At 38.2% G+C, this 21,723-nt stretch overlaps 1 protein-coding gene across 18 annotated transcripts in view; it reads left to right on the forward strand.

The window, feature by feature from the left end:
* The window catches only part of MEF2C (myocyte enhancer factor 2C), a 128,788-nt gene that overhangs the window by 85,052 nt on the left and 22,013 nt on the right, over window positions 1–21,723 (forward strand). For 12 of the 18 annotated variants that reach the window (XM_030470525.2, XM_030470526.2, XM_030470522.2 and 9 more), the window contains 3 exons: window positions 7,049–7,192; window positions 14,034–14,220; window positions 15,380–15,427. In XM_030470525.2, coding sequence (XP_030326385.1) covers window positions 7,049–7,192; window positions 14,034–14,220; window positions 15,380–15,427 — 379 coding nt within the window. Of the gene's footprint in view, window positions 1–7,048; window positions 7,193–7,253; window positions 7,392–14,033; window positions 14,221–15,379; window positions 15,428–21,723 lie in introns of all 18 variants that reach the window. The other 6 variants (XM_030470529.2, XM_030470533.1, XM_030470536.1 and 3 more) reach the window with 3 other exon arrangements.

Here is a 21,723-nt window from a genome sequence, read left to right on the forward strand (position 1 = left end):
GCTACAGGGGATTTGTGGAGGTTTTACAGACCTTCTGCACTGCGATGACGGATGGGAATAAGACTGAAGGATGAGGAAATAGCCTTACTTAGAACATTGGGAATTATTCAGATCTGAAGACTTAGAACGGTTTTAACTGTTATATAATTATTTTAAAACATTGGGAATTATTATTTAAGAATTTGGAAATTATTCAGATCTAAGAACTTAAAATGGTTTTAAACAAAGCATAGATTGAGATGAGCTCTTAGGCAGAAGTTCTTCCCTGTGAGGGTGGTGAGGCCCTGGCACAGGTTGCCCAGAGAAGCTGTGGCTGCCCCATCCCTGGCAGTGCTCAAGGCCAGGTTGGACGGGGTTTGGAGCAACCTGGTCTAGTGGAAGGTGTCCCTGCCCGTGGCAGGGGGTTGGAAGTGGGTGAGCTTTAAGGTCCCTTTCAACCCAAACCAGCCTGAGATTATATGATTCTAAATTGTTTTAGAAAAAACAGTTTACAAGTGCAGTGCTAGACAGAAGTCCTTTGCATGACCCATGCAATAATTGTGAACATAGGAGGGTGTAAGCTTAGTTGCATGCATTACCAGGAACTTTAATACAAAGCTTTCATGCTGGAGTCTCCATGTGATTTGTTTCTGTTTCTTTCTGAGATAGTCCAGAAAGATACATGGTTTAGATTAGCTGCTATAAGAATATGACATATCCTTCTATTTATACTTATAAAGCCAAAGTTTCCCTGTGTAATTCAAGTCAATGCTAAACAGAAAAACACTGGCAAGTGGTAGGATTGAACATTAAACGAAGGGATTGTGCTTAGTCTCTTCTAGAGAGCAAACCTCTTCCATCTCCAGCCTCACCATCTCTCAGGTGGGGTAACCCAGACAGCAAGGTGTGCTCTCTGTCATGGACATGCAGCAGAGAGGTAGCAGGAGACATAGTGAGGCTGGCCAGCCTGCCACAGACTGCATGATCAGAGCAAACAGGCTGAGAAGCCTTGCAAAGCTTCCCTGTGCCATAGTCTTATACTACAGCTATGGGGAGCAAAGAAACCAAAACCAAATGTCCCGGTGCCCTTTAGAAAAAACAGAGATTCCTGTGGTGTTACACAGATATTACGAAATGTTGCTGATAAGCCTTGGCACATGTCAGGAGCATGAGAAGGAGAGAATAGACCAAACTCTGTGAGCAGATAAAAACTTTGTGTCCTGATGAGCTTGCAGCACACACGTGTAAACATTCATAACACACTGGTCAATCACTCCTAAGCAAAGAGAAGCAGATGTTACTGGCAAAGGGTGTCAGCATTGTTTGGTTTCACAAGAGGTGTGATTAGAGAAGGTACTTGAAGAAGGAGAGAATAATCACTTGGCATGCAAAAATGAGAGGCAAATCCAAACGGAGGATTTGGTGTATTGTAGAAAGCACTCTTGATGTGCATTCATTTGAAGAAGACAGACGCACAGGACCAGAGAATTGAAATTTTTTTTCTTTTCTTTGAAACTTCATTGAAAATAAAATGGTAATGGAAAGGTTAACATGTGGTTATAGAAGTTCAGCCATTATATAAGCCTTGTAGCTAATTTCAAAAGGAGAATAAACCACAAAAGCATTTTAAGACTTCTACAAAAGAGGTAAGAAATGTTCCATTTTCTGTGTTGCTGGTATACATATTTTTTTTTGTATGGATCTTGTTAGATAACAGTAAGTATAATAATGTTTTATCTGATTCTCCTAAACATGCAATTAAAGTACATTAGTACCAGCATACTAGTTTATGTTCATTATTAAATGTAAAAATCTAAGAACTCTGCATTAATGGAACATAGAATTTGAGATTTTAGTTACACAGAAGTAAGGGAATTCAGATGGATGGTTCCCATAGCAACCTATCTCTTCCTCTTTGTGTTTTTCATTTCACTACAGCCTTTCATTACTTGATTGCACCATACATTGTATCGTGCAATTTCATCATAAAATTTCATCATTATATAACTGTGCAAGAGAAGAAGAGAGCTAAGGTTGTCTTCACTCAACACCTCCTAACTCTAATGTTCCTTCTGCACAGAGAGCATAACTGATGCTTAAATGTATCAGGCCCATTATCTAAATATTTTCTGCTTTTTTGGGGGTACCTCCATAAATTTGGCCAGGTTCTTTGCAATGGCTATAAATAATAAAGCAGTTGAGCACAACAGCATATCATACCTTTGTAATTGGCTATTGTCTGCCTTGCCACGTAGATATGTGGCTCCAGTGAGCAAAGAAGAGCCCAAAGCATTTTTGATTTGTGGCTGAAAGATTTATCCCATCCAGATACAGGAAAGAAAGTGATAGTGGAAAATGGAAGGCACTTGTGGTTTCTCTCTTCTGACAGTGGAATATAATTTACCAAATTACAACTCTGTGGATTGTCGTGGTTGCTAGTGGGGTTGTCAGTTAGAGATCATTACGGTGGCTTCTAGACATCATAACAGATATGGGAATCTGTAGAAGTAGACCTGTAATTCTGAATGTTTCCATACTGTAAATTTTGATTACAGATGAGCAGCCAGTGAGATCGTACTTTTTATTGCACAAATAAACATAATGATTGCAATAGTTAGGTCTTTGTTGCAGAGGATATCAAAATGGCACAGAGTGGGCTGGTCTGAACCTTTTGGGGACCTTATTGACCAACCTGGTCTTTTTCATTTGATGACTATACTGTGAACATTTCCAAGCCCAAAGGTCTGTGGCTTCTCAAACCCTGGAGTGCTGTGGGGAGCAGCTCCACAGAAGATGGAAGGAAAAAGGACATTCCCCTCTACAAAGATCAGCAAACTAAAACAACACGATGAAAAAAAAGTAATTTCTAACCTTCGCCACTCTTCCTGTTAAAGAAATGCTAAAAGAAGAGGATAATACTGCAGAAATGGAGATTGGATTAGGAAAATGAAAGGCTTCTCTCTTCAAAAGCCTTCAAATTGCGATGATTCCATTGCCTTGATAAAATCAGACCTAGCTGATTTTATCATATTTTCTCTTGTGCTTTTGTAGTGATGATAAATTTTGCATGAAATGAAAGTAAATAGTTGTTTATACTTCATTTTACAGCAAGCCAGTATGTCACTAAGTCAGCATTTCTCCTCTGAGATTTATAGAGCAGGATTTAGACTAAATTGCTGGCATATGAGATTTCAGCCAAAGGTTGTTTTCCTTTAACCATTTTGTTTTTCAAATGCCTTGGCTGATTTTAGGTTACTGGAGTCCAATATAATTACTTGTTTAATTGCTCGGAAGAAGTGGAGCTTCCGTAGTTCAAAAATGGCTTATTTTCTTTAAAAATAACTGAAATCTGGCTTGGGGTTCTCTAGAATGCAGTGCACTATACAACTGTGTAATTTTATCCTTTTAAAAATTCCCTGAATAGTCATTAAATCTTTGGAAAGTAGCTAATCTCCAGGAGGATGCGATAGGCCTGGCTGATTTCCAGGCTTTGCAAGAGGCTATGACAGCTTAACATGGTAAGAAAAATGGTTTCTAAATCACTGCAAGACTGGGTCAAAGACTCCAGGCTGCAGAAACCCAGTCGGTCTTCTTAACGATTCCAGTCTTCTCCAGTGTGCAGAACCAGCCTCGGCTTTCAGGCGGTGACACAGTGTAAAGGAGAAGAGGAAAAACAGACAAGGGGTCCAGGGAGTTTGTGAATAAGAATGGATCAGTTGGATATTGGTCAGTACCATTCTCAGTTGTGCTGTACCAACTTGTGTTGTGTTGCAGCACAAAAATAAAGGACAAGTTTCATGAAAATTACATGTCCTCATGCAGAAAAAGAGAACCAGAAATTACACCTAGAAAGACTCCCAGACGAAGGCAGCATAGTAACATGAGCCCTTAACATGCAGAAGCGACAGAGAATCAGCAGAAGGATGGCTGAGGGGGCAAGAAAACCCCCGAGAGATCCATCCTCAGGAAAGTTTCTCTGAGTATTGCACTTTAACCTGAACTGTAAATCACAGGTAACTGGGCATTAGTTGCAGCACTGAAAGCTAAGAGCTGAGCCTCTGACTGCAGCACATGTGGGGAAATTTCTGTTACTTAACCTTACCACAAACCCCTGAAAAATGTTCTTTTGGTTGGTTGGTTGATTGGTTAGTTCCTTGGTGGGGGGGGCATTGCATTAGTAAGCTTTATTAGCCATGCCAGCCAAGGCAGCAGCCAAACACACTGAATTCATGGGTTTTGCAAGGGAAAGGTTTGCCTCTACTCTTCAGGGCTACAGTTAATTCTGGATAGAGCTCCAACATGATATTACTAGATTTGGTCTTTGGGTTTTCTGGTGAAAATAAAGATTGCTTCTATTCCACCTGGTGTGGCAGCAACCTGCTTTCTAAGGACAGGAAAATACGTATGTATGAAAGTAAAAACATTGCTATTTTGGGACGGAATCTGGTCTCTTTTTGGAGACTGCTGCAAGACATTCAGTGGGTTAGATTGCCTTTCCTCCTCTGGATGTCTGAAAGATGGCAGTGCATTCCTGAACCTCTACAAACCATAGAAGTGACCGTTTCACATGAGTGCTAAATAGAGACTCACAGGGCTTTAGGCATAGTGAGCATGGTGAGGACAAGGTGCATCTTCTTTCACCCAGGCATGGTCTTGTGGATGCAGCAGACAAAGATCTGGGAATGATGGGAGAAAAAAAGATTCAAAGAGGCTGCAGAACATCCTCTCTCTTACGTTTTCATCTTGCTCTTTCACTGGTAGGGCTTGTCTGGTAGCATCACGATTGTGCAGCTCCCTTACCTCACCTATGCTCATATAGTTGCAGCTGTGTTGACCTCTGGGAAGAAAAACAGGTCATTGCCATTTGTAAATAGACGGGTTGGGCTGTCATCTCCAAGCTTGGAGTTGAGGATGCCATCCAATCCTGCTCACATCAGCATCATTCCACAGACACTCCACATGACTCAGCAGGACTCCCTCAGTGACTCAGATGAGCTCAAGAAAAGGTCCCAGGAGTGTTGATTGGGGTTTCAGTCTGGACAGTTTGATCCAATGGATCTTTAAATAGAGTATTTTATGTATTCAGAGGACAACTATTTTGTACTTACATGAAGAGAAGGACATTAGTTTAGTTATTCAGATATAAAAGAGAAATTTCATTTTTAATATATTGTATCTATCGAATGTATAAAACAGCAGCAGACTGCAAAAGCCCTCTTTATAATTGGCTCATTTCACGCTAGTAGCAGAAATCGTACATGACTGTCTGTTCTGCTAGTTAACATTTAAAAGATAAAAGAGAGGCAAGAGAGAGAGGAGAAGAGTAGAGAATCATTCAGGTTGTTTTAGCTTCTTAAAGTTTGCTTCCAATAGATTTACAATTTTGCCTGTGTGTCAGTAGTAGCTCATGGGATTGGACATGAAGTCTAGATAATGAGGTCTGAAAAGAAGGATCTACATTGAGCCAGCCTTCCACAGTTGCCTAAACCTGTTTCAGAGGTCCACAACATGAGTTTGGAAGGCTTGTATCTCGTAGTGCAGCTCACCATCATTGGCTGACTTGGTGAAAATGTAAAGTTCAGGGGGGTGTCTCCACAGGGAGAACAGATTTACAGCTTTTACAGGAATAAGATGGCTGTGTTCTTAAGTGTCAGGTAAAATACAGAAAATGAAGTAAAATTTTTAACAAATAAAAACAGTAGTACAGAAAGGAGGTATGACATTATAATGCCTGAGGGTTTTAATGGTGGTAGATTGGGCAATGCCGGAAAGAAACTAATTAGGAAATACAGTTTTCGAAAAGGAACAAAAAGCTCAGATGAGAGACAGAAAGAAACCAGTCAGAGCATCCCACATTACTACACAGCACAAGCATTGCCTCTTACTAACACAAAAGTGCTATGTGATCTGAATGTTGTAACTGAGATTGCTTAGCCAGGTTTCAACTTGGAATTAACTGCAAGTTGTCTGCGGAAGGTTGTAGACAGACCAGTGGACTCTTTGAAGAGGTTTGACTGAGACATTCTTGGAGCTAGATTTGAGAAATCTCTTACAAATACTGACTTTGTAAGCTCTTGCTTATGCTTGAGGAGTCCACAAAGACTTGATTCTCATATTCTTGTTCTTAATGAAGACCACGACTGTTCTTCAGTCATCTGTCGAGATAGATCAGTTAAAACCTATTTGAGGCCAGGCAACCATTCTGAATTGTTAGCTACTAATTTCATTCTTATTTTAAGCTTTTTTATCTCTGTTATTTATCTTGGTGATGATGATCATGGCTCTGAGGGTTGATTTGAGCTACTGAACTTGAAATTCATCTGGTTTGACTTTTCACTATGCATCTGTTTTAGCAGTGCTCTTTCCTGTACATTAAGCTTCAGCACTGTGCATTTGTAGCACTGTAACTAGAGTCAATAAAAAGCAAACACCGTGTCTAGAAGCTCTTAATCGCTATTTCACAGCCACATTAGCAGCTCTGTCCTCCCCCTTGTGCTATTAAAAGCATATAGTTAGGAATGGCAGAGCATTGCTAATGTCATTGCTTTAATTCAATTTACGTACTCTTCCTTCTTCTGTGAAGAACATGAATTCCTAAAGTTGTTGAATGTGTTTTTTTTCATTTCTTCCTCCTGCATCTTTCCTTAGAGTAAAGTAAAACACCAGGATATTACACTGTGAACAGCATGCGTCCTTGCTTTTAATGTTCATTCATTTCAAATGTATAAATGTGTTAAAATAAATTGCATTCTGGGTGGGTATATTAACCTCTTAATGCTATCAGAACGGCGGGGAGCGGGGAGGCTACTAGCAAAGGTGCTTTGCCAGATTGCGAGCTTCATTCTTTTTTGACTGATTCCAGTTTAAGAAGAAAGAGGTCTGTATGGTCTCCTCTTGCCGTTCAGAACTGGAGACCTACAGCATCAGCGTGGGGGATCTCTAATCACTTTTATTTCCTTAAAGCATAATGTAAAACCTTCCAATGCTGGGCAGTTTGTGTTACTTAACACTCCTGAGTCTGTCTTGCAGCCTGTGTCAAGGATTGAACTCTCCAAATTATGTATTTCAGACCTTGAGAAAGAAAGGACTTAATGGCTGTGACAGCCCAGACCCTGATGCAGACGATTCAGTAGGTCACAGCCCTGAGTCTGAGGACAAGTACAGGAAAATAAATGAAGATATTGATCTAATGATCAGCAGACAAAGATTATGTGTAAGTACTCTGAGCTCCCTTTCATTTTTTTTACTTTCTGATATTTCTCTGAACCTGGCAGGCATTGAACAAGAAAGAAAACAAAGGTTGTGAAAGCCCCGATCCTGACTCCTCTTACGCTCTCACCCCACGCACTGAAGAAAAGTATAAAAAAATTAATGAAGAATTTGATAATATGATCAAGAGCCATAAAATACCTGTAAGTACCAAAGGTTAGATGGCTGTCTGCTGATAACTGCTGCAGTAACAAACCATAACCCTTTCAGTTCTGGCTTCTTAAGGAAAGCATTTCAGCTGGAAACAGGCTTTAATAGCCCAATATATGATTAAACACTGTGGTCAGAAAATTTCACACAATGTATTTTTCTTCCAAGTGTCTACCTCTGACACACAGACAAAGCCTATTATAGGTGAAACCTGCAGTAGGAAGTGAAATATACATGTATACATTATATTCACTCAATTTACAGAACTGTTTTACCACACCACTTGCCCAAATTATACTTAAAAAAATAGCAATGGAAATCTTTCTTTGTGGACAGGCTAACAAACCCACAGAATACTTTCTGTGGTGATACAGGAAAAGCAATGTAGAACTGAAATTCTTTTATAAATAGTAATTAGTGTGTTCTGTGCGTGTCACTTCAGTTCTCAAGTGTCTCTGCTAAACTCAGTTGCAGCACTGAAGGGTTACAGCTACTTGCTCGCTGCAGAGAAACACTGCATGAGAGCCTAATGGTAGGATTCAGACATGTTTGTGTGTTGGGGTGATTTTACAGCTTTGTCAGAGAATTTGCTTTGACCTCATCAGCATTTCTTTAATGCTTTAACATGAGCTAAATTTTGTTTTAACCAATTCAAAATTTCTAACCATCAGTCATATGCCGTGCCAGATATCTAAGAGAAATAACTCTGCATGTGCTATTCTGTCTGCACAAGACATACAAGGGGAGAATACTTGATCGTTATGTTTAATACTACATTTATAAAGCCAGCAAAAAGAGTGTGGAGGTTTGGAGGTTGTATAATTTGCAGAGGTAACTGCTTTCTTCTAAAAGAGATCTGTGTCCATTCCTCGTTCCCACATGTAGGTTGTATCGTTAGCTGCCAAAAAGGATGTCTGTATACCCAGAATGAGCAAAGTCTCTTCTGTAGTCCTAGTCAATTGTGCATACAAAATCTTATACCTAAGCTGAAGATGCCTTTTAAGGATGTTCAGATTCTGTCTCATGCAGTGTAAATGTTCTTTCCATTCATTCTCAGCAGAAAGATTTTCACTCAAGTTAATTAAAACTTGAAGAAGTTCTCAAGCCATGGCAAATAGGGTTTTGAAAAAAATTACAATAATAATAAGGATTTTCTTTGAGATCAGAATGGTACCAAGCTTGATAAATCAGTATTTGAAATGACTGGTTAAAGATGCCCGAAATGTGTATAAAATATCAGGGAGGAGTACATACATATTCCTACTTTCTTTACCTCCCTTTCAATTTGCTTCTTTTGCATAGCTGTTTTTCTCAGGAGGAAAGAAAAAAAAAAAAAAGCTCTAAAGCTGTCACTGTGAATTTGGTTTTTCAGGGTGGAATTCAGTTTGACAAACGATGACTGCAGCATTTAGGGTGACTCTTATAAGATGGAATGCTTAACCCTTTGTCACGTCAAAATCTTCCCAATTACCATTCCTTTTCTTTTTCAAGGGTGACCTTTGGCTTGTTCAAAAGAGACAGATTTCATCTCTTTTGATTGAAATAGTCTCTTTTGATTGAAAAGAGACTATTTCAATCAGAGAGTATTTAACCAAAGCCATTTTTTCATCTTAAAAAGCTGTGTTCGGGATGGTCCTTCAGATCCTCTGTGTACCTTATGCTACCTGTTTTGATCCAACAAAGCAGCAGATGTTATAACCATTTGAAATGTTAAGGCATGAAAAAAGTTTAAAAAAAACCCCACCTTGGAATACAACTCATTCCTGTGGTAGTGAGTTCTATCACTTTCTTTACCTCCATAAGCATTTGGGAAAATCATCTTTTCTATAAAACTAGGAAAGTTCTAGGAATTAGAAACAACACAGTTAATATAAACATGGGACATAACTTTTGTCCTCCCAAAAATCAATGGAGTTTCATTCTGGTAGCTTTTATTAAATTTAATCTTTTGACTTCAAAGATAGTCCTACTTCAGCTATTAACATGATGATGAACTTGGTTGCCTGAGCTGTGTTTTGGGTGTAATATGAATTCCGACCTTGCAGAGACGTTACAAGGTACAGTGTATTTTTTTTTTGTGAAATTACTTCAGAGGCGCTTCAGAGATGCAGAACAGCAAAACGTTAGCTCTTCTTTTCATGTAAGACAGGATATCCCTTCTTTGAATACTTCACACAGAGCTCAAAGTCCGTGTGCTCCATCAAGCTGCTTCCCACAAAAGGAGGAATCAGTAGATGTTCTCCCCTAATGCAACAGGGCTGCTTCTCTTGTCATAAGCCAAGATGTAATGGGCAAGATGGAGCTCAAAGCTAGAATATAACATAAATTTTATGTATACATTTTATATATTATATTGCGTACCACAACATCCTTAACTGTACAAATCAGTATAACATCAGGGAAGTCAGGGAGGTTATATTCATTTACTTGTGAACATCAAAGGTTCCCAAGAAAGTTGTGGGGGGAGAGGGGAGCAAAATTGAACAAAAAGTCACCAAGCCAAGTCATTAAATCACTACTTACAAAATGTATAAAACAATTCAATGCCTGTGCCTGGTCTTGTAACATAATAAAGCTGCTGCCAAATGAAGACAAAATTGGCTTTTGCTCCTAACAGCTAAGGCCAACAATGTTTCCTCAGATAATTTTCTGGGGATAAGTATTTATATTGTTCTAAACATCTGATAATAATTAGACATTCATTTGTAATTTTCATAAGAGTGATGAAAGCAGAGGAGACAGAAATAGTCGACTAGAAGGGAACTATGAGTATCTCTGTCTCTAAACAAATGAAGGCCTGGTTGAACATGGGAGGGATAAAACCAATATTTAACACAGAATGTTTGGTCCATTAATTTCCAAAGGATTTCAGTCTCCAACACTTTGGTTTGCACAACATACCACAGCTTGTGGAGCACACATCTAACACAGTGTGTGCTGGACACTGATGGTATCCTCTCAGGTGAGCCATCTGCCCTCTTTGGCAATCACGTCCAAAGGAGAAAAGACAGAGAGAAAATGAAGCAAAATGTGGCAAACTGCATACACATTAAAATAAGGCTTCATCTATGTGAGTAAATTAGCAAAAGGCAAAGAATGCACCAAGGCAGCGGGAGGTGCTTGTGCCTGCCCTGAATTATTTGAACAGTCCCTGGCACGCTTTTGGCACTGGCCAAGTAACGCTTTCCCAAACAACCCTAACAGACTTAGCTCTGTTTGTTTGTTAGCCCAGGCCAGGAGCAGTTCCCAATTGTCAGTTTATATGTAGTCATGATGGTCTTGAGGTTGAGGAAGCTTAGCTCTGCAGCCTCAGATGGCCTCAGTTCCTAGGCAAATTTGATTTACTAATATAGATATTACGCAAGTGCATCACAAGCTTTAACGTCCATCAGGCCTAGCTGAAATAGATATGCCCTGTGACTTTCCACCAAGAATGACTAGGGAATCTGCAGGAGGTTGCAGTTCTTGGTGAAGGACATGCAAGTCTGTCAGAAAATTTGGGCAACCAGAGCAGCACTGTATCTAGACACTTGCTGTTTAATACCAGTGCTTATCCAAACTTCTCTCTCTGACCTTTGACTACTGAAGAGAAGAAATAAAAACTACTATGTTCCAGATAGACCATGCACTGTGCTGCAAAGCCAGAGAGTAAACTGACTTTGCCCTGAGAAAACTGCCTATGAAGTACCCTGTAAGTAGATATAGGTAAAATTGTGAAAATGAAACAATTACTACAGAAATTGAGAAAATAATTTAACTCCTTTAAAAAATATATTTTTAAACTTACAAAATGAAAGCTGAGTAACTGTTTCAGCAATGTTTGTATGTTTCAGTGATGACCAGTGAGACTGGCAGCCACAGGACCAACCAGGGCTGGAGCTCTTTTGAGCTATACTAACGTAGAAAAAGAAGTTTCCAGCCCTTGAACGGTTTGGTTTGTACGTGGAAGAAAGACAGAGCATAACGATGGAAGCAGACAAGCCCGTTGAGGGTTAGCATTTGTGTTTTAGCTTAGGGAACTCGACAGAGATTGGGTTTAGGAAAGTAAGTTAAGAAAATTCAGGCAGTATTGGTGTCTGCCCAAGCTCAGAGGAGCAATTTCACAGAACACATGACAGAGGTGAAGAAGACATTGTGCAACATGCTGTCCAGTGGATGACACTCAATCTGACATGGGCTGTCACTCAAGCAGGCAGAATCATGTGCTCAAAGCCACCAGGCACAGAGATCTCCACCACAGCCCTGAACGCTGCAACAAGAGGCTCCATGTTGGCTTACGCATGCCGTACACCAGGCTGCAGGTGGAGCTAAGACATCTATCCTCATGTGAATTCACTGACTAAAACCTTTTGAAAAGGCAGCTGCTGACTTTGGGCTTCAGGAGCAGCCATGCACCTCTGACTCACAAGGGATTTGGGAACCTCTTGGGTCCTTCTGTGGACAGTGAAGAGAATGTCTTGCTTCAAAACATACCTTCAGGCTGATCAAATGTTTCATATTATGCACGTGAACCTATTTCCAAGGAGCCTAGACCTCAGTTGTGACATACACCCATACTCCTTGTGCTAGGCACTTTGTAAATTTTCCCGTAAAGAGAAGCCACACATGCAGCTAGCAAGCTGGACTTGAACTGTAAGAACATCTGCAAGAAAAAAAAGGGTTGCTCCTGAGAGAAATAAATAACACACTTCAGCTGTTATATTTTTCGTCACATAATAATTTATTCTCTTTTTTTTCTATTTCTGAGACACAAACATTAGTATGTTTCAGATCCCTATAGAACCCAGCAGTTCCATCATCTCGAGTGCCCAGCCTGATCTCACCCATTATGCTATGGCCATCTCTCACAAAATCAGGCCACAGGCTACGTGAAGGGTTTTGGAGCTAAATTAACACCTTCCAATAAGTCCCAAGGCATTTGTGTAATGTATCCTTCACATCATGCCCTGAACTAAAGTCTTACTGTGTGTTTCAGTGGTTAAGCAAAATGATTCATCTATATTTAGGGCAAAATTATGTCTGCCCCTAGAAAGGGGAGAGGACAGGGAAAAATAACCTTAAGGGATAACCATAATTGGATGGCCAGAGCTGAAATACACAGGGCACAGCCAACAGGTCTGGCCAGCCAGAGAAGAGACATGCATGTGGCACAAGGTCAGGGTGCCTCTGCTGCGTGACACAGCAGATTATGTGTCCGGTTCTCAACATCTTCCCTCTAGGTCCTTGAAGACTCACAAGTGCTATCAGCTGCCAACAGCAGAATTAAAACCTGTGATTTCCTCCCTCTGAAGATGTTACACGGCTGGTTTCAAGAGTTTTCTGATGGGTTCAGACTCAAAGCTTACAAGATTTTTTAATGGCAAATTAAGGGGTACTTTGTTTACATTGAGGTATTTGAATGTTTGAAATCATGGAACCATATCATAGAATAGTTTGGGTTGGAAGGAGCCTTCAGAGATCTAATCCGAACCCAAAATGCTGTCAGGTAATTCTGAAAAAAATTTTCTTTCCATTCATAAAAGCAATAAATCAATTATTTTAAAAAATTTCAATTTAAAAAAATTTAATTTAAAAATATTTTTAGAACAAGTAGATTAAATATGGAGTTCTAATTTATTTCAATGCCACCAGAGTCATAAATTTTAAAGAAATTCAGGCGGCTGCCACCCAAGAAAACTCCAACCAACCAAGAAAACCTGAGTTGGGCTTTCTAAGACTGTAATGAGAATCAGGTACTGCATCTCCTTCCACCCTCTGTTGGAATGGCCAGTAACTTGGTTCTTTTTTGAATGGGATTCTTGCGAAGGAAAGTGGCTCAGGAGACGATCCTGCCTTAAAGTATGGAAGCAGTATATTGGAAAGATTTCACTGAACACCACCACCCCCCTGAAAAAAATAACCAACCAAGCAAAAAAACAACCCAAGCAAACAAAAAATAAATTAAATTATAAACAAAATAAAACACCAAAAAGACTCAACAAAGAACCCAAAGACTAGTGTCTATCTAAAATTCTGGTATTTGCTACCTGTCCTTGAGTAGAACTTTGTTTCTTTTAAGCCCCTCCAAGCTAAGATAGAAACTTTTAAAAAAGTAATTTACTGTGTTCGTGCCTTTAACATGATTTGGGATCATTCTGGTTGCTAAAGCAACATAAGCTGAAATTAAAGCTTTCCTTTTTTCATGCCACCCTTTCTAATTTTTCTCCATGCAATGAAGTCACCATAGTCTTGTACCTTTGATCTTGCAGTCATGTGTTACACTAGATTAAGATATCACAAGTGAAAAATTACAACTTTACAGAATTAAAGAAAAAGAAAATTAAGCTTTATAAGGCAGGAATGTGTTTTAAACTAAAGGAAAAAAAAGAATAAATATTTGCAGTTCTTATGAAGAGAATGTGCAAGCTGCATTAAAGGAAGATGGAATCATGATCTGAAAGAAGCATATTTAAAAGCCTTGGTAACTCTTTTGAAACTCTTCTGTTGACTTTTGAGGGTGGGGGCGTGGGTGGGCAAGCATAAATATTTTAACCACCAACTACAAAATATTTGAACTAAATATAGAAAAACTGTACTTGAAGGCTGTTGTGCTTCTGTACTATTCTCATCTTTGTTTCCCTTTTTTGCTCGTACAGGCTGTTCCACCACCAAACTTTGAAATGCCAGTTTCTATCCCAGTGTCCAACCACAACAGTCTGGTATACAGTAACCCAGTCAGCTCACTGGGAAACCCCAACCTTTTGCCGCTGGCTCATCCTTCTTTGCAAAGAAATAGCATGTCTCCTGGTGTGACACATCGGCCTCCGAGTGCAGGTAACACAGGTAGGCTCTGTTTAATCCCATCCCTTTAAACGAGCTTTAATCAGCTGCTTGTCTGCCTTAGGTTACTTTAAACTGTACAACTGTACTCTGAGAAACAAGAACTCTGTTTTTACCAGTCATAACAGTTTGTCCAAAATTGCTGTGTTGAAAAAAATCAAAAAAGCCAAACGGGTTTCTATTCTCAATTTAGAAATTAAAAAAAAAAAAAAAGTTCTAGAAAAAGCTGAGTCTTGACTAAGATTAAAGGAAATCAATAAAGGATAAAAGGGCAGACAATTTGCTGTTTCATAAAATGGCAGCCTGTCTACTTAGTTCATGCACAAAATCACTATACTATAAAGTTTACGAGAGAGAAAATGTAGCCAACGCAAACAAGTTGAAGCAAGTAAAATAGGACACTCATTCCTTAAATCATCAGTCTAGAGGCTAAATGCAGAATTTATTACTATTTGTGCATTCACAGGTTCCTTGATGGGTTAATGTTAGTTGAGCTCTGTACTTGGGTGCCTTGTATAGCAAGAGGCTGTGCTTCACTCTGGTGATGGTGAGGGCTCACCTCTGAATAGGATAGATGGGGATTAAGTTCATTCAATCTGTCTGGCTAAAGCAAAATCAAGATCCTTAAGTATACCGGGTTCAAAGAACTATTTGAGGTCCCCAAGTGCAAAGAGAAGTTTTAAAAATCCGTAGAGTGAGTATCTATGAAAGGCTGAGGAAATTAAAAGCTATGTAAATACATATTACAGCTTCTCAGTTATGTTCTCATCCAGAAACCTTCAAGTCTCTTCCTCCTAATCCTATGTGGAAACCTTTGCTTTTCTGAGTAATGCTGAGCTAAAGAGTTTTCAGATGAAGGACTACTATACATGCCTTTCAAATATAAATTGATTTTTTTCACATGCTGTAGAAGTATGAAAATAAAATAATGAAATGTTGTGTACTGCATATTTTGTTTGTCCTTGAAAGGCAAACGTCTCATACGAGTAACTTTAAAGCATTACAATTTTATGATTATGGGTCTGACCTGATGCCTGCTGAAGTAAGAAGAAAACAGTAGTGGGTAGTGGAGCAGGCTGTTTGAAGTTAGAGAAAATGTTTTGAATGTTTGCCTTTTATAATTTATCATGCTCATTTGTAGTATTTCATTTCAACCCCCTAGGTGGCCTGATGGGTGGGGACCTCACAACCGGTGCAGGCACCAGTGCAGGTAAAGAGAAAATCATTTATATTTATTTTTCTGAGTGAACAAAGGACTTCCTTCAAAGGCTGAGTCCTAAAATAGCTCCATATTGGAGGTGGAATATTAGAAAGTTGTTGGCATGCGTTTATTTCCCCCAGGTGGGGGTGGGGAGTTGATATTTGTGCTTCCTTTATTAGTAGGAAGAGGTTTGTTTTCAGTAATGTCAGAAATCTTGCACCTCAACAAATTGCACAGACACAATGTCTTTCTTTCATATTAGCCCTTCTGTAAAAACTTCTGGGTGCCTTGCATAGCCCTGTTTAGGCAAAACTCCTGCAGAGGCCAGTGTCAGAAACGCTGACCCTTCTTAAGTCAGAGGGTGTTATTCCATTGACTGTAGTGGTATTGGGGTTTGGTTTTATGAATTTAGTCTCGAGTAAAGTTTTCAATATTGCGTTGCTTATTAGACTTCAGTCTACTGAGCACAGATCTGATTTCAAGCCCCATCTCTAAGAACATTGCTAGTCAGCAAAATCTGTTAGCATTTACTTAAATAATCAGTAATTAACTTAAGCTTAGTTTTACATATTTGCTGAAGTGCTTTGGTACACAACAGGGAAAGGATTTTCAAAATACCCATGCAGAGAAAAAGCTTAGCCCCTTTATTCCTGCTTCCACAGAACTAATGAGAACTGTACTTGCTAAGTTCTGTGTTATCAACACAATGTTGTCAGAGTAGTCCCCTTTGCTCAGTAAACTCAGTGGTTTGTTAGCAATGTCAGCAATGTTGCATTATTGCAAATACAGATTACAAAAGACAATGGCAAGATTACTTTTTTCAGTTTGAGAAGTAAACACATATGTTCGAAGAAAATAAGCTGAGTGGTAAAACATGGAGCACATCCAATTTTACTGGGTTAACTGCTCTCTGAAAGAACTGTATGGAAAAATAGTTGGAAGATCCATTTTGTGCACTATGAACCAAAGCTGATATATATGCCGATTCTGACATTGTCTTATAAAATTACTTATAAAGAAATGCTGGTTAGACTGATCTTTTCTTTCTCGGCTCTTCTTGTCCCGCATTGACAACCCCACCCCTTTTATCTTCACACATACATGAGTCACAGATGTTTGTGTGTTGCGTTTGTAGTAAAATTGAAACTGCACTGCATTGTATCAGAAAGGCACTTTAAACGCATGCTGAAGCTTGGAGGGGTCATTCTGTATTAATTTAGGAGTAGGGGAGGCAGGCCACTTGAACTTAGCTATTGGTCTCCTTTGTTCTCAAAAAAAAAGAAAGCACCATAGAAAATTATAATTTTGTTAATTATCTTTTGTTAGCCTGCGAAACACGGCTAATAAAGATTCATTCTGGCGACGTTTGCATTTCATCTCCTTTTAACCTCGTGTGTAACTTCAGGAACAGCAACGAAGGGGCTCGGACAGGAAATTGATTGCCCTATTGAGGGGCTCCCTCTGCTGAGTTGCTAAGAAATATCATCGCCTTGATACTGGTTTCCCTGCTCCTTTAAAAAGACTTTGGAAAGCGATTAGCAAAGAAGGCAGTGTTGTCTTTTAAATGGGGCAAATGATAAAAGTTCGTCAACACATGCTTTTGGCTTACTAATCCTGGTGCTTAATAAAATCTGTATATCAGTAAGCCAGTCAACAATTTATATTCTAAGTATATTTTTTCTTTCTTGGAAATATATTAAAAGCATATAGAAGCATGGGAAGGGGGATAGCTTGATTATTTACTCACAAATTAAGAATTTGTATTTCATGCACACAATGTTCTGCATTAAGCTCTCAAGCAATGTAACTTTGGAGCAGGCAATTGATTTGAGGGGCATGTATATGAGGGGCATTGCTAGGAATGCATCATAAATATTTAATCATATGAATAGTCTTTGTTCTTTATCTGGCAATAAGATCTTTAAACACCATTAAAGAAGTGTTTTCTAAATCTCTTCAATGCAGGGCAGAAGGGAGAATTTGATACAGGGCTGAAGGAAGATGAAAAGGTCGCTATAAGGTTGAATCCTCTGTTTTGGTTGTATCATTTCACAATGGCACTATTTTGGACAGTTCTCTTTCTTTAGGATGCAGAAGAATAAACATCAAAAGTTCTCTTTGTTCATCATTCTTCACAAAAAACAGAGACCTCTGTGTTTTCTTCTGTTTGGCATCTTAGAAGCTGGTAGCATGATCGTGTGGTTTAATCTGTCGGGGTTCATATTTCTAGCCAAATTAGAACATTATGAATTTGCATTTTTCTGCAGTGTCCAAAAATAGCATATATTCAAAATAACACGCTCCAAGAAGAAGAGTCTAAAGAGTTTCATTTCTGTCATTACAAAATGAAACTACTTTTGATTACTAACACCAGGCCTCAGTTTCTGCACTACTTTAACAAATTGCATTATAACAAATTGCATTATAACTGCGATATCAAAATGGGAAAAGATTAGTTAAGCCTGTGTTTTAGAAGTCTATTATTTTGTTGGTTTGGATTATTTCAAGTAATAACCCTGGAATCATCCACAATTTACCTTGGGAGTCAACCCAAGGCATAAATAGAACTTATAAAAGCTGACTACTTCTTTATTATACTACATAACTAACTACCGTAAGTGATATTTTTAAGTTAAACCAAGGTTATCTCAGGTTCGTTAAAGTAAATTTGTTCCTAGCCAAGCACTGAATAGTTTCTATTGTGTCATAGTAGCAACTGCCAACAAAATTGGGGTGAACTTCACATTCAGGATAGTTGCTAAATTATAAATACAGCGATGTCTTTGGCACTATTCTCTCAAACCAGAGGCTTTTGATTGAAAGAGAGAACGATAACTTTCTGGACCCAAATCTGTATGATCCAAACCCATTCTAGATTATACCATAACTAATATGAAGATGAAGTGACATGTACCTTGATTACTGTGTTCAGTTATTTTAATTTTTAGGGAGTGTAGTCTTTAACAAAACCATGTAACAGTAACTTAACCAGACATAAATAATGCCTAAAAATTTTACTACTGTAAATTATCTGAACTCCAGTTTTATGCAGTTGCGCAATATTTATGTTAAAATCCTGATAAAAGATTAAAATATTAAAAATATTTCAAGAGTTTTAAAACCAAAATACAACAGTATTGGGGAACATCTTTGCATCTGACTTTGAACTTTTGGTTTTCAAACTGAGCTATATTTTCAGACTGAGTTACATTTTTCATTTTTATATGCTTTTGGGATTATGACATTATGCGTTTTATAATTAAGTTTTCTTTTGAATGGAAAAGGCCCACCTAAATAAAAATAATTTCTTTACTTTTGAAACTGCTATAAATAGTAAAAAAGAAAAAATTAAATCTCCAGTTTTAAAACCAGGATGAGTGTAATAAAAAAAAAATCCTTGCTTTAATCATTTATTCACTTTCTGTAATTTGTTTGTTTCACTATTTGATTTATATACTTCCTCCATCTTGACATTAAACTAAGCTAAAGGAGCAAGTTATTCAAAAGGACTCTGCAACTGCTGCCCAAGGGACTAAGTGCTTGTGCTTTTTAAATCAAGTATCCTCAAACCTGTTCTTTAAAATCACTAGAAACTGAAAAGATCAGTAGTGCATCCCATGTCTTTTTAATAACATCCCATATTTACCTATAAATCAGCAGCCAGTCATTTCCTCCTGGAAATTAACCACAAGCTAAGAGTTGCCTTCTCATCTTCTGAGGGTTGAGGTCCGGGATCTGCCAGGCAATATCATAATTTGCTAGCGCTTTCCTGCTCATTTTTCTTTTCTTGGTCATGTAGTGACTGTGGGTGAACACATTATATATTCGACTAGTATTTCAAGCCACATGGGAATATATGTAATATTAGGGGTTTTAATTCAAAAGCCCTCAGGGTAGCGGCAATCTGGATTGTATCTATCTCCTCAAAAAGAGTGATTTACTAAAAAGAAGCCATCTGCCCAAATAAGCCTACAAGCAGTACCAAAAATAAGCAAGGATTTTGAAGGCACCTAGTTGCATTAGTCTTTTGAAACTATGAATAAGCAAATTAATGCTAAAAATTAAAAAAAAAAAGAAAAAATTAAAAGGTTACATAAATATTCTCCACTGTACTTTGAAATGCTTGGCATAGTCAAGAGAAAATAATTCTTACTCTTCAAGTGTGGAATATGTTAAATAAACAAGTGAGCTTGGAATAATGATTCCCAAACCACAGTTTATGGGCAACCAATTAAGACTGGGTTTGCCAGGGAAAGCATGATATGTCGTTGCCCTTATTACTTGATGAGTGCAGTCACCCACAGACCTCTGATCCAAAGATTGGGCAAGATGCGGTACAGAAGTATAGTAAACAATAGTTCCTGTCCAAGGAAGTTTACAGTCCAAATGAAAGAACAGTCATTCATAACAGAGCTTGTGATGCAATAGTGCCAAATCCAAACAATAAGAATTCATAAATTGGCAGGTTGGCTTAAAACCATAGAGGAGGATAAGAAATGGAAAACAGAACAGCTCACCTTTTCTCTTTTTCCGCTCACATTATACCACTAACTGTTTCTTTTCCAAGCTTTTCTCCATATAAGGAAAATATATACTTTTTTTTTCCTCAGTATTTTAGGGGAAGTACCTATAGACAGGAGATTTATGATAAAGCAGGAAGAACACTAGAACTTATCTAACAGCTCTAATACACAGTATAAAGGAAATTGTCTATGTAACAGTACCTCAATTTCCTATCTGTGTAGGCAGCAACACAGGCTTTTCCAAAGTTAAGTCCTATTTCTGCCCTAAGCAACTGATCTCTTTTATACACCTCATTCAGACTGTTTTCATACAGGCAAAATCACATCAGTCAAACTTTGAGTATAAGTTTGAAAGGATGGATGCTGCTGTCCATGTAAAAATCAAAAATATCTTGGCAATGGGTGTCATATGCAAAGGTTGGATGCATGTATTTTCACCTGACTCATATGAGTTCTTACCAAGGCAGATATCCACATAAACTGAGTAGACCTCAGTGAAAATCTGTGAAAATTTGGCCTTTATTAGGTTTCCATCAGTTGTGTAAGTGTTGACTTAGTAATTTATTTAGTTATTCTCTGTCTCATCATCTCTTTAATCAACAGTGTCTCAATATTTGAATTTGTAAAGAGACAGCTTGAAAGGATTGAAAGGGAAAAAGCCCTAAGTTCACATGTAATGAACAATTAAGTGAGTCATACAAACTGTGGTTCTTTGTAAGTGGGATTGTAAAGGCAGGCATGATTGACTTCTTTTCCTTTATGACAAGCAGTTTCAAATGTTCCTCAAGAATAATTTGGATTCTTTAGATAAAATCCTTTCTCTTGTGAAGTCTGGGGGAATTTTATGCTTCACATCACTGAGACAAAGATTTCACTGGGATTTTTGTCTGTCCGTTCTTGCTCATTAAGACACCACACTGCCTTGTCTTGCACAGTGCAATCCGTATTCTTGTTCAAATTCAGAATCTAGAAGAAGGCATTGCAAATTAGTAAACATCTGGATTTCATGCCTGTCCTGAAAGAGACAGTTGATGCCTCCTGGATCGGGAATGCAGCAATGACTTTGCTCTGAGAAAGAAAGCAAGAAATGCTTTTAACCTCTGGAAGCTGGGACTGCAGCCACATATGGAAGCGCCCGGCAGTATTAAGTTTAACGTGACCGCTGCTCTTTAACTTTTAACATGATTCCCCCAGTAAGACATTAAGTCCATAAATTCCGTTTGTTTTCCAAATCTCTTCCAAGCTGATTTTTCCTCTGGTAGCAGTTGGAACAGTCTCCCAGAAGCAAAAGCCAGAGGAGATAAGGATGGGTCAGTTACTGACTTTTTCTTTTCAAAACAAATCTAAGTAGTAGTATCTATCTGCAAAATGCTTTCCTTTTATGTTCATATCTATTTTAATAACATTGGTAAGTTTAAAATTTAAGTGTGTATCATTTGCCTTTAGTATATGAAACTTTCCTGACACTGAGTTTTAAATTATCCACTGTTTATTTTTCAGTAATTGTGCATTTAACAAAAACCAACAGTTTACCTATAGGTTAAAAACAAACAAAAAACCAAAAAACCACAGTTATTTCTAAAGTGTCTTTGGGGAAGCAAGAAAGTACATTATTTTCAAATAATGTGTTCAGTTTATAGTTGGAATTACTTCTTGTCTTGAAATATTTCCCATTAAAAAAGCAATTTCCCTAAAGCAATAGTTGATTTCAGCACCCAAAAAAAAAAAAAAAGGGAAATTATTTGTCATCAGCAAACAATTTGTTAAAAGCAGATGATTTGT

This window comes from Strigops habroptila, chromosome Z (genome assembly GCF_004027225.2).
Source record: "Strigops habroptila isolate Jane chromosome Z, bStrHab1.2.pri, whole genome shotgun sequence".
Lineage (NCBI taxonomy): Eukaryota > Metazoa > Chordata > Aves > Psittaciformes > Psittacidae > Strigops > Strigops habroptila.